This window comes from Mustelus asterias, chromosome 24 (assembly GCF_964213995.1).
Source record: "Mustelus asterias chromosome 24, sMusAst1.hap1.1, whole genome shotgun sequence".
NCBI lineage: Eukaryota > Metazoa > Chordata > Chondrichthyes > Carcharhiniformes > Triakidae > Mustelus > Mustelus asterias.
The window spans coordinates 60,347,765-60,362,767 of NC_135824.1; the positions used below are offsets into that span (position 1 = coordinate 60,347,765).

The following is a 15,003-nucleotide window of genomic DNA, read 5'->3' on the forward strand; positions in this document are numbered from 1 at the left end:
GTTGGTATGGAATATAAGGGGTCATGGAATAAGTGAGGGGCATGAGTTTGCGTGGGGGTATAAGAAGCCATTGGGTTAGGTAGAATCATGAGTTGGCATGGGGGATATAGGGTTTTGGGGGAGGGGGGAAGGTTGTTGGGTGGGAGGGTGAAGGATAGAGTGCCTAAAACCTTGCAACACAACTGGGACAAAGTCCCAGGGAACTGAGGCAAACCTTCTAAGCAGCCGCCTTGACACTTGCCTGCTCCTGTGGCCGTCTAATGTAACACCGCTGTTTAAGAAGGGAGGGAGGCAGCAGACGGGAAATTATAGGCCGGTTAGCCTGACTTCGGTCATTGGCAAGATTTTAGAGATGATGTGGAGATGCCGGCGTTGGACTGGGGTAAACACAGTAAGAAGTTTAACAACACCAGGTTAAAGTCCAACAAGATTTTAGAGTCCATTATTAAAGATGATATCGCAGAGTACTTGGAAGTGCATGATAAAATAGGACTGAGTCAGCACGGCTTCGTCAAGGGGAGGTCATGTCTGACAAGTCTGTTAGAGTTCTTTGAGGAGGTAGCAAGGAAGTTAGATAAAGGAGAACCAGTGGACGTGATTTATTTAGATTTCCAGAAGGCCTTTGACAAGGTGCCGCATAGGAGACTGTTAAATAAGTTAAGTGCCCATGGTGTTAAGTGTAAGATCCTGGCATGGATAGAGGATTGGCTGACTGGCAGAAGGCGGAGAGTGGGGATAAAGGGGTCTTTTTCAGGATGGCAGCCGGTGACTAGTGGTGTGCCTCAGGGGTCAGTGCTGGGACCACAACTTTTCACAATATACATTAACGATTTGGAGGAAGGAACTGAAGGCACTGTTGCTAAGTTTGCAAATGATACAAAGATATGTAGAGGGACAGGTAGTATTGAGGAAGCAGGGGGGCTGCAGAAGGACTTGGACAGGCTAGGAGAGTGGGCAAAGAAATGGCAGATGGGATATAATGTGGAAAAGTGTGAGGTTATGCACTTTGGAAGGAGGAATGGAGGCATAGACTATTTTCTAAATGGGAAAATGCTTAGGAAATCAGAAACACAAAGGGACTTGGGAGTCATTGTTCAAGATTCTCTTCAGGTTAACGTGCAGGTTCAGTCGGCAGTTAGGAAGGCAAATGCAATGTTAGCGTTCATGTCAAGAGGGCTAGAATACAAGAGCAGGGATGTACTTCTGAGGCTGTCTAAGGCTCTGGTCAGACCCCATTTGGAGTATTGTGAGCAGTTTTGGGTCCCGTATCTAAGGAAGGATGTGCTGCCCTTGGAAAGGGTCCAGAGGCGGTTCACAAGAATGATCCCTGAAATGAGAAGCTTGTCGTATGAGGAACGGTTGAGGACTCTGAGTCTGTACTCGTTGGAGTTTAGAAGGATGAGGGGGGATCTTATTGAAACTTACAGGATACTGAGAGGCCTGGATAGAGTGGACATGGAGAGGATGTTTCCACTAGTAGGAAAAACTAGAACCAGAGGGCACAACCTCAGGCTAAAGGGACGATCCTTTAAAACAGAGATGAGGAGGAATCTCTTCAGCCAGAGAGAGGTGAATCTGTGGAACTCTTTGCCGCAGAAGGCTGTGGAGGCCAGGTCATTGAGTGTCTTTAAGACACAGATAGATAAGTTCTTGATTAATAAGGGGTTATGGGGAAAAGGCAGGAGAATGGGGATGAGAAAAATATCAGCCATGATTGAATGGCGGAGCAGACGCGATGGGCCGAGTGGCCTAATTCTGCTCCTATGTCTTATGGTCCACTCTCTGTCTGCGAGCACGATTCTATCCCACACCTATTCCCTGCGTGAAGATCCTTGGTTGAAGGGGCAAGCTGGGATGCTTCCCATCTCAGTAGCAAAAGCCCAGGCCCATGACTTGAGACACATTGTTGGATATCAGTAACAGGTGTGCGCTGGCCTGATGCATTTTTGTTGTAGGACTAAATTTTGTTTGATGCTTCATATAATTCTGATCTTTCCAGATGGTTTCGATGGAATTTATGGTATCTCTGTGGTTAAAGATGACTCCATTGTCACCATCGAACCGTAAGTTATTTATTCAATCTCAGCATTAATTATCCAGAAGATAGAACCTTATTTTAATTTCTTCCTTGGGTGTGAGGAGGACATTTTTTGCATAATTTAAGACTAATGTCATTCGTAGAAATGTTCTAAAACATTGGCTTGCAGCAAAACAGGTTCCAACTTCCTTCTGTTGATTATAGTACGCTGAGCTTTGCTGGAAAATGTGTGCATGTGGATGATGAGTACGGGAGTGGGGCGTCATGTGTGTGTGTATGATGTTCTCCCATCCGCCCACCCACCCCTCCAGCTCAGTAGATCATTAACCTGAACTATGCTAGTGTACCCAATTAGCAAATTATTTTGTATAAAATGAAACAGGAAATGCTGATCTTGCAGCATCTGAGTCCGAATCATTCCTCCTGCAGAGCAAATTATTTTCCTCATTTATGAGATAAGGACACGGCTGGGAAGGTTAGAGTTTATTGTTCTTTCCCAGTTGGCCTTGAGAAGGTGGTGCTCTGTCATCAGGCCGATGTCATCAAATGATGTAGTTTAAAAATTAGAGTGAAAATAGACAAAGAGTTTGACCCTCTCTTTCACAAACAGCAACTGCTGCTAGACCAATTGTTAATTTTATATCTTTGATTGTTAGATTTTTGCTCATCAAAGCTAGTAAGAGATATGGGGCAAACTTATATGGAGATAGGTTGCAGACTAGCCATGATCTCATTGAACAGCAGAACAAAGGAAGGCAAATACAGTGTTAGCATTCATGTCAAGAGAGTTAGAATACAAGAGCAAGGATGTACTTCTGAGGCTGCATAAGGCTCTGGTCAGACTCCCGTTTGGAGTATTGTGAGCAGTTTTGGGCCCCATAGCTAAAGAAGAATGTGCTGACATTGAAAAGGGTCCAGAGGAGGTTCACAAGAATGATCCCTGGAATGAAGAGCTTGTCGTATGAGCAACGGTTGAGGACTCTGGGTCTGTGCTCGTTGGAGTTTAGAAGGATGAGGGGGGATCTTATTGAAACTTACAGGATACTGCGAGACCTGGTTAGAGTGGACGTGGAGAGGATGTTTCCACTAGTAGGAAAAACTAGAACCAGAGGGCACAACCTCAGGCTAAAGGGACGATCCTTTAAAACAGAGATGAGGAGGAATTTCTTCAGCCAGAGAGAGGTGAATCTGTGGAACCTATTGCTGCGGAAGGCTGTGGAGGCCAGGTGTCTTTAAGACAGAGATAGATAGGTTCTTGATTAATAAGGGGATCAGGGGTTATGGGGATGAGAAAAATATCAGCCATGATTGAATAGCGGATCAGACTTGATGGGCCGAGTGGCTTAATTCTGCTCCTATGTCTTATGGTCTAACAGGCTCGAGGGGCTAAATGGCCTCCTACTGTTCGTAGGATAATTAAGTGGCTTGCAAGTTCATTTCAGAGCGTCAACCACAGATTTATTAACTGTATTTTAATTCCTCAGCAGCTGTGGTGTAATTTGAACTTGTTTGACCAGGTCACTAGTCCAGGCCTTTGGATTACTAATCTGACAACACAGACACTACGCTATCATACCCCTTAATCGATGATGGAGCAAAATAAAATACTGGCTTCCTAACCTTAGTAACATGTCCTGGGAATTTGTTTCCTCTTTGATACCTCCTCATGGACAAGCCATTTGAGATTAGGATCTTTGTGTATCAAGGATTGTGAGTTTTCCATTATTTGTCGTAACTCCTGTGTAACTTGCTTTAGACACATTAACATTGGGACACGGTTCCAGGCAGAGATCCCGTTACTCCAAGACAAGTCATTGGTTGATGACAGTGTTCACCAAGCAGACCTGGTATGGAAACCATGGGATGACATTGAAACCAATAAAGTCACTCAGGCGAGAGGTGAGTTTGTTTGTTCATAGGATTTTTATTTTGGAAAATGGTTGTCTCAATTGACGCAGATGGGCCGAACGCGGGCGATTGGGACTAGCTTTGGGGCTTTTTTAAAAAAAAGGGTGGCATGGACAAGTTGGGCCGAAGGGCCTGTTTCCATGCTGTAAACCTCTACGATTCTATGAGATGGAGATAAATGACTTGGAATTAATCGCCATTACAGAGACGTAGTTACCAGGTGATCGAGGGTAAGATTTTAAGGATGGTGAGGGATCGGTGCTTGCCATCCCAAGAGTCAGCACCTAACTTCCTCTGCCATTTAATGCTCACTTGATTGGCGGTGGGCAGGACTTACATCCACCCTTGAAAGGAAATCCCGTCCCAGAGAGCTAATCAGATTGGGAGGGGGGGAGTAGGATAAGGGGGGAGGGTGTCCCGGAGCTCCAGTATCTGGGGGGGGGGTCACACCTCCAACTCTGGCGGGGCCTTCAGAGAGAGGCACTTCCTGCCCGAAATAGGGGAAAGTTTAAATGTCACTTTCCCACCTTACCCACTCCTAAAAATTGAGGCTGGGCGGGTTTCCTGCCTGTGGCTCTACCCGCCCAAGCGTACCATTGCATCTGGGTTCGTGTGGGCAGCAGGTTCCTTGGGGGGAGCCCCACTCCTAGCACTCCCCCAGCCCCCCACCCCCACCTCAAAACCCATCTGGGCGGGGGGAGAATCCAAGATTCTGCCCCAACGGTGGGAAATAAATACTCCAGGGTACACAATAATTAGGAAAGACAGACAGAATGGCAAAGGCAGGCAGGTATCCCTGATAGTAAAAGATGACAACAATGTTCGTGAAAGAGGACCTGGCCTCAGAAGATCATGAAGTAGAATCAGCGTGGGTGGAAATTAGGAATAGCTAGAGTCGGAAAACACTGGTGGTTTCGAGGCCTCTGCACAGTATACCATTGGGCTAAACATTAAAGAATAAATTATTGTTGCTTGGAAAGGAAATGTAATAATTGCGGGGGACTTTAATCTGCATATAAATTGGGGCATCAAATCGGCATGAGTGGTCTCGAAGTTGAGTTTGTAGAATGTTTCTGTGACTGTTTCTTAGAGCAATATCTGTTGTGGAACCAACTAGGGATAAAGCTATTATGTAATGAAGTAGGGTTAATTCATAATGTCACAGTGAAAGGTCCCATGGGAGTGTAGTCATAATACTATTGAATTCCATGTGAAGTTTGAAAGTGACTGGTTAGAAATAGAAAGTGGAGAATGGGCATAATGGAGCTTTTTCAGTTGGGCAGGCAGTGAATAGTAGAGTGCATTAGTGCTGGAGCCTCAGCTATTTACAATCTATATTATTGACTTGGATGAAGAGACAGAGAGTAATGTATCTACATTTGATAATACCAACTAGGTGGGAAGTTAAGCTGCGGGGAGGACACAGAGAGGCTGTGAAGGGAGAGAGACAGGTTAGGTGAGTGGGCAAACAAGGTGGCAGATAGACTATAATGCAGGGAAGTGTGAAAGTATTCACTTTGGTCGTAAGAACAGAAAAGCTGAATATTTTTCGAAAGGAGTGAAACCTGTTAAGTGTTGACACTATAGTTAAGAAAGCCCACCAATGCCTCTACTTTCTCAGGAGGCTAAGGAAATTTGCCATGTCAGCTACGACTCTCACCACCTTTTACAGATGCACCATAGAAAGCATTCTTTCTGGTTGTATCACAGCTTGGTATGGGCTCCTGCTCTGCCCAAGACTGCAAGAAATTACAAAAGGTCGTGAATGTAGCCCAATCCATCACGCAAACCAGCCTCCCATCCATTGACTCTGTCTACACTTCCCGCTGCCTCGGCAAAGCAGCCAGCATAATTAAGGACCCCACGCACCCCGGACATTCTCTCTTCCACCTTCTGCCATCGGGAAAAAGATACAAAAGTCTGAGGTCACGTACCAACCGACTCAAGAACAGCTTCTTCCCTGCTGCCGTCAGACTTTTGAATGGACCTACCTCGCATTAAGTTGATCTTTCTCTACACCCTAGCTATGACTGTAACACTACATTCTGCACTCTCTCGTTTCCTTCTCTATGAACGGAATGCTTGGTCCGGATAGTGCGCAAGAAACAATACTTGCATGTGACAATAATAAATCAAATCAAATACCCCCACCCAAGCAATACACTGACTTGCTCTCCTCTGGGAAGTTTTCCCACCAGGTGCACATCAAGACAGACAAGTCATCATTCATGTGGGCGGCGGGGGGGGGTGAGGGGGGGGGCGTCCTTGGGACTGCTTTGTTTCACTCTCACCTGCTGAGTAAATCCAGCATTTTCTGTTTTTATATCTGGCGTACTGTGAGCGATTTTGGTCTCCACCTTTAAGAAAGGATATACTTGCATTGTAGATGGTATAGTGAAGGTTCACTAGATTGGTCGCTGGGGTGAACGGGTTGACCTGTGATGAGAAGCTGAGTAAATTGGGTTTATATTCTCTGGAAACTGGCAGAAAGAGAGACGGTCTCATTGAAACCTGCAAAATTCTGAGGGGGTTTGACAGGGTGGATGCTGAGAGATTGTTTCAGCTGGTCAGGGAATCTAAAACCCGGAGGCCAAGTCTCAGGATAAGGGGGCGATCGCTGAGGTGAGGAGAAATTACTTCCCTCACAGGGTTGTGAATCTTTGGAATTCTCTACTCAGAGGGCTGTGAATGCTCCTTCATTGAAGACATTAAAGGCTGGGATAGACAGACCTATGGTCTCTCGGGGAATTAAGGGATATTGGGAGCGGGCGGGAAAATTGAGTAGAAGTCCAAGACCAGCCACAATCATATTGACTGGCGGAGCAGGCTCAATGGACAATATAGTCCAATACTACCACTTGTTGTTTTCTTGTGTCTCCATTTTGTTTACATCAAGCGAGTGGAAGCTGGAGTTCAGGAGTCACTTCAGAAGTGACTGGGATGATCTTGCGTTTCTAACTGGGCTGAACAGATGTCTATCTGTACATTGTGAAATCACTGATGGTTGTAACTAGATTACTTGATGCAAATATGAAAACCCTTCCTGTCCAGTAATGCTCCAATTCGGAGAGTTTTGATTTCTGATCATGAACTGCTATAAATTATTCTTCTGCAAATAAGTAAGTGTGCATTCAAAGAGCTCACTAAAGCTCACAAGTGTGTCATGATTTAACAAACTGAAAATTGGCTCATTTATGTTGAGGGAGAGCACAGTGAAATGTTCTTGCAATTTGTAATCTTTGAGAGAAATTCCTAGTATTATCATAATGAGAGAAGGATCTCTGTTTTTAAAAAAAAATCTTGCTTCTAGGAACGGTACGGTACGGTAGCACAGTGGTTAGCACTGCTGCTTTACAGCTCCAGGGACCTTGGGTTCGATTCCCGGCTTGGGTCACTGTCTGTGTGGAGTTTGCACATTTCCTCGTGTCTGCGTGGGTTTCCTCTGGGTGCTCCGGTTTCCTCCCACAGTCCAAAGATGTGCAGGTTAGGTTGATTGGCCATGCTAAAATTGCCCTTAGTGTCCTGGGATGTGTAGGTTAGAGGGATTAGTGGGTAAATATGTAAGGATATGGGGATAGGGCCTGGGTGGGATTGTGGTCGGTGCAGACTCGATGGGCTGAATGGCCTCTTTCTGTGCTGTAGGGATTCTAAGATATGATGTGGAGATGCCAGGGTTGGACTGGGGTGGGCACAGTAAGAAGTCTCACAACACCAGGTTAAAGTCCAATCGGTTTATTTGGAATCACGAGCTTTCGGAGCGCTGCTCCTTCATCAGGTCACACCTGAGGAAGGAGCAGCTCTCTGAAAGCTCGTGATTCCAATTAAACCTGTTGGACTTTAATCTGATGTTGTGAGACTTCAAGGAACAAAGGAACAGGAGTAGGCCATTCAGCCCCTCAAGCCTGCTCCTTCAAGCCCGCTCTGTCATTCAGTAAGATCATGGCTGATCTGTGGCCTAACTCCATGTACCTGCCCTAGGTCTATATCCCTTGATACCCCTGCTCAATAAAAATTTGTCTATCTACGACTTAAATCTAACAATTGAACCAGCATCCACCGTCATTTGAGGAAGAGAGTTCCAAACCTCCCTCACTCTCTGCGTGTAGAAGTGTTTTCTAACATCTCTCCTGAATGGCTTGGACCTAATTTCTAGATTATGGCCCCTGCTTCTAGAGCCTTCAACTAGTGGAAACAGTTTCTCCTTATCCACCCTGCCCTTCCCTGTAAACATTTTGTAGACTTCTTACTGTGCCCACCCCAGTCCAATGCTGGCATCTCCACATCATATCTTAGAATCCCTACAGCACAGAAAGAGGCCATTCAGCCCATCGAGTCTGCACCGACCACAATCCCACCCAGGCCCTATCCCCATATCCTTACATATTTACCCACTAATCCCTCTAACCTACACATCCCAGGACACTAAGGGCAATTTTAGCATGGCCAATTCTAGAGAATAAAGGCCTAAATTGTCTAATCTCTCGTCGTAACTTAACCCCTGAAGTCCAGGTAACTTAACCCCTGAAGTTCAACCTGCGTTGAACTCCCGCCAGGGCCAAAATATCCTTCCGAAAGTGTGGTACTCATACCTGCTCACAGTACTCTTGTTAGTTTTTTTCCCCCCCATTATTTTTTGCCTTTTTGGCCTTAGGACTGTGGGAGTGTTTTTAGTGGCTCCAAAGGTCTGGGGTGCGATTTTACCTGCCCGCTGCATTCCTCGAGTAGCACAGCGTGCAGGGAAATGTCAGTGGGGGAGGGGGGGGGCGTAGTGGGATTCATGACTGGCATCCAGCCAATTGCGACTTTCCCAGCCCTTTTTTTTTAGCGTAATCAGCCTCGAACCGGAAATCTGCGCACGGCTTATTACAATATGGAAATCATCATTTCCATATCATTCAAGAGCCTGGGACAGTATCGTCCGGGCTCACTAATGTTTTCCTCCGCCCTGTCGGGAGAGGTTCCCGTGAACGGGGATCACGTATGGTCCCATCAACAGGAACCAAGCATGATCACACTGCTATTGAGACTGCCCCCCTCACCCTGGGAGGTCGGGGGCAGAGGTGTCCCTTAGGCAGTGCCAGCCTGGCACTGCCCACCGGGCACCCTGGCACTGCCCACCAGGGCATTGCCCATCAGTGGTGGCGGGAGGAGGACCTGCTGCACATTCTGTATTCGGGTGGGAGAGGCAGGGAGAAGGGTAATCACGGCTGGACTGTGGGGGGCAAGCGGATCGGGCTGGCTAAGGTGAAGTTCACAGAGGCTGGCGATGGGGGGGGGCATGGGAGTGGTCACAGAGGCCGGCGATTGAGATGGGGGGAGGGGTGGTCACAGAAGCCAGTGATCGGGGTGGGGGGGGTGGTCACGGAGGCTGGCGATGGAGGGGGGCAGAGCTCACGGGGGCTGGCGATTGGGAGGCCAGCGAAGGGAGGCCAGTGCACATCCCCACTGACAGATCGACACATGCGCACTGGCCCGTTCAGCGCACTGATGCCAGCTCTCAGGCTGGATTAGCCCCCCCCCACAGCCCCCTTACTGGCGTGAATCCCCCGCAGCACTCTCTGATGCTCAGAGTGTCGGAAATCTACTGCACTAAGTGTGCCCAAAATACAAGTGGGAAAATCTCCCAATTTTCCGGCCTGTTGGGCACTTAAATTTTTGGGGGGAAATTCGTCCCCTGGTTTTCAAAACAGAATTTCATTTCCTCACTTGTTTCTGGATCTTATTAGCTGTTGCATTTTCCTAAAATCATGCTTTGTTTTTTTTTTGCCAATTTCCATATAAAGGCAGCCAGCCCTGGTAAGAGTTTTAAATCAGTTCTTGTGCCTGGTCTTCATTCCGTAGAGGGCATATACACAACTGTGAATGTTGGAATTGGCAGCTTTGCGAGAAAATTGGAGTGTAACGGAGATTAGAGAGGGAGGAAATTAGATCACGCAACTCGGAAATTAGTTTCTTACGGCAACTCTTCTCTGTAACTTACTTTTCTGCAGTGACGGACCTGCTGAACTTAGCTTGTTCGAGTGTGCTGCCTGGAGGGGGTACTAATCTGGAACTAGCTCTGCACTGCCTACACGACACACGAGGAGACATTTTGGTACCTGGTCATTTTTCTTTTGAATAAGAGCATAGTGTTTTGTAATAATTGAAGTTTAGTTGTATTTCTTACTCTGCATTATCTGTATTCAGCACCATGTATCAGCGTCTTGCTGGAAACCTGTCATGAATAGTCTGGAAATCTGGCAGACGGCAGGTTAAACAAAAGTGCAATAAAAATACTTTCTTAGAGGCACGTTAGTAGTATACGGTCAGTAGATGTAGAGGTGGGGCGGCGCGGTAGCACAGTGGTTAGCACTGCAGCTTCACAGCGCCAGGGACCTGGGTTCGATTCCCGGCTTGGGTCACTGTCTGTGCGGAGTTTGCACATTCTCCTCGTGTCTGCGTGGGTTTCCTCCGGGTGCTCTGGTTTCCTCCCACAGTCCGAAAGATGTGCGGGTTAGGTTGATTGGCCATGCTAAAATTGCCCCTTAGTGTCCTGGGATGCGTAGATTAGAGGGATTAGCGGGTAAAATATGTAGGGATATGGGGATAGGGCCTGGGTGGGATTGTGGTCGGTGCCGACTCGATGGGCCGAATGGCCTCTTTCTGCACTGTAGGGTTTCTATGAAAAGAGAAAACGCTGGAAAATCTCGGCAGGTCTGGCAGCATCTGTAAGGAGAGAAAAGAGCTAACGTTTCGAGTCCAGGTGACCCTTTGTCAAAGCTAAAAGGCAGAGAAAGTGGGAGATATTTATACTGCAGGGTGAGGGAATGAAAGATGAGTCATAGCCACAGAAACCAGGGAAAAGGCTGCTAATGGCAGCCCCACAGAGAGAATAAAGGCTGTGAATGGCCAAACGGCAGAGAAGCTAAAATGAAGATGTTGGGGGAGGTGACGGGGGTGGGGGGGGGAATGGATGGGAAGATTTAGAAAAGGAGAAGCAAAGGGGGAGAAAAAGTAAGGGAAGGGGGATAAAGTAGGGGGAAAGAGTAGGAAGAAAAATGAAGAAAGACAGTAAAGAAATAAAAGGTAGGGAACAGTAAAAAAATTAAATAAATTGGAATGAAAACAAAGGGGTGGAGGTGGAGGTGGGGTCGAGCAAATCATCTGAAGTTGTTGAATTCGATGTTGAGACCGGAAGGCTGTAAAGTGACCAGCCGGAAGATGAGATGCTGTTCCTCCAGTCTGCGCTGAGCTTCACTGGAACATTGCAGCAGGCCAAGGACACACGTAGCTTTGACAAAGGGTCGTCTGGACTCGAAATCTCAGCTCTTTTCTCTCCTTACAGACGCTGTCAGACCTACTGAGATTTTCCAGCATTTTCTCTTTTGGTTTCAGATTCCAGCACCCGCAGTAATTTGCTTTTATAGAGGTGGGGCAACTCAGGTTCAAAGCAAACGTGTCAGAGAAAATAAATGTAGGTGTAATTGGACACACGTTATACGTTTATATCCTATTGCTTGTACCCTGGAAACACTGCTTAAAGTTTAACGTTTTAAAGTTTATTTATTCGTGTCACAAGTAGGTTTACATTAACACCGCAATGAAGTTACTGTAAAAATCCCCTAGTCGCCACACTCCGGTGCCTGTTCAGGTACACTAAGGGAGAATTGATCATGGCCAATCCACCTAACTGGCACATCTTTGGACTGTGGGAGGAAACCAGAGCACCCGGAGGAAACCCACGCAGACAAGGGGAGAATGTGCAAACTCCACACACACAGTGACCCAAGCCAGGAATTGAACCCGGGTCCCTGGCGCTGTGTGGCAGCAATGCTAACCACCGTGCCGCCAAGGCATGCAAGGGATGCCTTTCTGTCCCCCTCAGAACTTCCATGAATCCACGATAGTCACAACCCCCACCACCTCGTGTGTCCCCCTTCTGTTGGGACGTGTTTGACTTGCACAGCGCTGGATTGGGACTGGTAACTGACCTAGACTAATTCCTACCTCAGTTTGACTTAAATGGCAAGTCACAAATCCTATCCCTGTAAATAAAACGCTTGCTTAGTGCTGCACCACAGAATGTGTGAATTTGGGAGAGTTCAATTGCATTTTATAATTACAGCATGGAGATAGCACTTACTGTAAAAACACTTCAGACATTTATATTAAATTCCTTCATCTGATCGTCATTCACCTTCTCAAAATAGCTTTGGAGCGATTTGATTCAAATGTGTTAATACTGTACAACACTGACCAGATTTGTCTTATTTCCCGTTCCTCGTTTTGTTTTTATTTTTGTAGGCTGCCCTGGATATGTTACTAATGAAAGGTGTGAGGCGAGACCCTTGTCACCCGCTAGGAGATTACCACTACACCGGTAAGAACAAAGCCACTCACACAGGAGGTAGATTGGTGATTCAGTGGGTGCAGACAAGCTTTGAGCTCACAGCCATGGGGTCACACCTTTGCGAGTATCGAATCCAGTAGCAGAGATACCCCTGGCACGGGCGCATTTGCGAATTCTGAACTTGGGGGTGGCACAGTGGCTAGCACTGCTGCCTCACAGCGCCAGGGACCCAGGTTCAATTCCCGGCTTGGGTCACTGTCTGAGTGGAGTCTGCACATTCTCCCCGTGTCTGCGTGGGTTTCCTCCAGGTGCTCCAGTTTCCACCCACAGTCCAAAGATGTGCAGGTTAGGTTGATTGGCCTGTAGTGTCCCGGGATGTGCAGGTTAGAGGGATTAGCGGGGTAAATATGTGGTGTTTCGGGAATAGGGCCTGCGTGGGATTGTTGTCAATGCAGACTTGATGGGCTGAATGGCCTCCTTCTGTACTGTAGGGGTTCTATGATTTTTTTCTGTGAAATCACCCTGATCTTATTGGGCTAGTTTAGTTTGCAGCCGGTTACAGTGCTGGGTGGTACGAAAAAGCCCTCAAACTTAGGCTTCCAAATCCCTGTGTCAATTAATAAATTAGCTCAGTACCTGTCAGGAGGGGATGAATGTCAGCCAGTCTTTTTGACCTACTTGAGATGAGGAAGAGAGTCCATGCATGGATAGAAGGAGCAGCCTTGATTGCAACAATGTCCATTTCTCATTCATTTCTCTTTCTTATGTTCAGCTCCACACCTGAACTTTATTTCCTCCCCCACGTACTTGGTTGTTGTTAATTGATGGGAGGCATTACAGATCGTGAAAACTTAGCCCTTTTATTTCTAGTATCAACAGTTTAAATGTTGGGCGCTGGACTGATTTTTCTCCAAGACTAAAATGTCATAAACTAATCAATGGGGGGGTCAATGTTTTGAACTTTCCTTCCTCACCTGGCCTCTCCGTGTTGGAGTATGATTCACGCGCACCATCTGATATCTCACCTGAACGCTCATCCTTCATTCATGCCTGTGCCTACTTGGTGTAAACACAGTACTCCGGTGTGAGCAGGCTGTTCAGTCATGGTGGCCAAGTGGCGAGTTCAGTCCTGTCCTCATTTGACATGGGGTGGCACAGTGATTGGCACTGCTGCCTCACGGCGCCAGGGACCTGGGATCAATTCCGGTCTTCAGTGACTGGCTGTGTGGAGTTTGCACGTTCTCCCCGTGTCTGCGTGGGTTTCTGCCGGGCGGTCCGGTTGCCTCCAAAGATGTGCAGGTGAGGTGGACTGGCCATGCTAAATTGCTCCTTTGTGTCCAAAGACGTCCAAGTTGGGGGAATTAGAGGGGTAAATACATTGAGTTACGGGGATAGAACCTAGGTACACAGGTCACTGAAAGTGGCAATGCAGGTGGAGAAGGTAATCAAGAAGGCATACGGCATGCTTGTCTTCATCGGCCGGGGCATTGAGTTTAAAAATTGACAAGTCATGTTGCAGCTTTATAGAACCTTAGTGAGGCCGCACTTGGAATATGGTGTTCAATTCTGGTCGCCACACTACCAGAAGGATGTGGAGACTTTGGAGAGGGTACAGAAAAGATTTACCAGGATGTTGCCTGGTATGGAGGGCATTAGATATGAGGAGAGGTTGGAGAAACTTGGTTTGTTCGCACTGGAACGAAGGAGGTTGAGGGGCGACCTGATAGAAGTCTACAAGATTATAAGGGGCATGGACAGAGTGGGCAGTCAGAAGCTTTTTCCCAGGGTAGAAGAGTCAATTACTCGGGGGCATAGGTTTAAGGTGTGAGGAGCAAGGTTTAAAGGAGATTCACGAGGCAAGTTTTTTTACACAGAGGATGGTGGGTGCCTGGAACTCGTTGCCGGGGGAGGTAGTGGAAGCAGATACGAGAGTGAGTTTTAAGAGCCGTCTGGACAAATACATGAATAGGATGGGAATAGAGGGATATGGTCCCCAGAAGGGTCGGGGGTTGTAATTCAGAGGGGCAGCATGGTCGGTGTAGGCCTGGAGGGCCGAAGGGCCTGTTCCTGTGCTGTAATTTTCTTTGTTCTTTGTAAGATGCTCGATTGGAGAGTCAGTGCAGGCTCAATGGGCTGAATGGCTTCCTTCTGCACTGCAGGGATTAAGACCATAAGACATAGGAGCGGAAGTAAGGCCATTCGGCCCATCGAGTCCACTCCACCATTCAATCATGGTTGATTTCAACTCCATTTACCCGCTCTCTCCCCATAGCCCTTAATTCCTCGAGAAATCAAGAATTTATCAATTTCTGTCTTGAAGACGCTCAACGTCTCGGCCTCCACAGCCCTCTGTGGCAATGAATTCCACAGACCTACCACTCTCTGGCTGAAGAAATTTCTCCTCATCTCTGTTCTAAAGTGACTCCCTTTTATTCTAAGGCTGTGCCCCCGCGTCCTAGTCTCCCCTGCTAATGGAAACAACTTCCCCACGTCCATCCTATCTAAGCCGTTCATTATCTTGTAAGTTTCTATCAGATCTCCCCTCAACCTCCTAAACTCCAATGAATATAATCCCACGATCCTCAGACGTTCATCGTATGTCAGGCCTACCATTCCTGGGATCATCCGTGTGAATCTCCGCTGGACCTGCTCCAGTGCCAGTATGTCCTTCCTGAGGTGTGGGGCCCAAAATTGCTCACAGTAAGTAAGCCTCAGAAGTACATCCCTG

General features: G+C 47.2%; 1 protein-coding gene across 1 annotated transcript in view; it reads left to right on the forward strand.

Annotated features, from left to right (window-relative positions):
- The window catches only part of LOC144511120 (zinc finger protein 541-like), a 48,903-nt gene that overhangs the window by 22,043 nt on the left and 11,857 nt on the right, over nt 1-15,003 (forward strand). The window contains exons 9-12 of the mRNA XM_078241097.1: nt 2,000-2,063; nt 3,795-3,937; nt 9,937-10,040; nt 12,230-12,305. Coding sequence (XP_078097223.1) covers nt 2,000-2,063; nt 3,795-3,937; nt 9,937-10,040; nt 12,230-12,305 — 387 coding nt within the window. The remainder of the gene's footprint in view (nt 1-1,999; nt 2,064-3,794; nt 3,938-9,936; nt 10,041-12,229; nt 12,306-15,003) is intronic.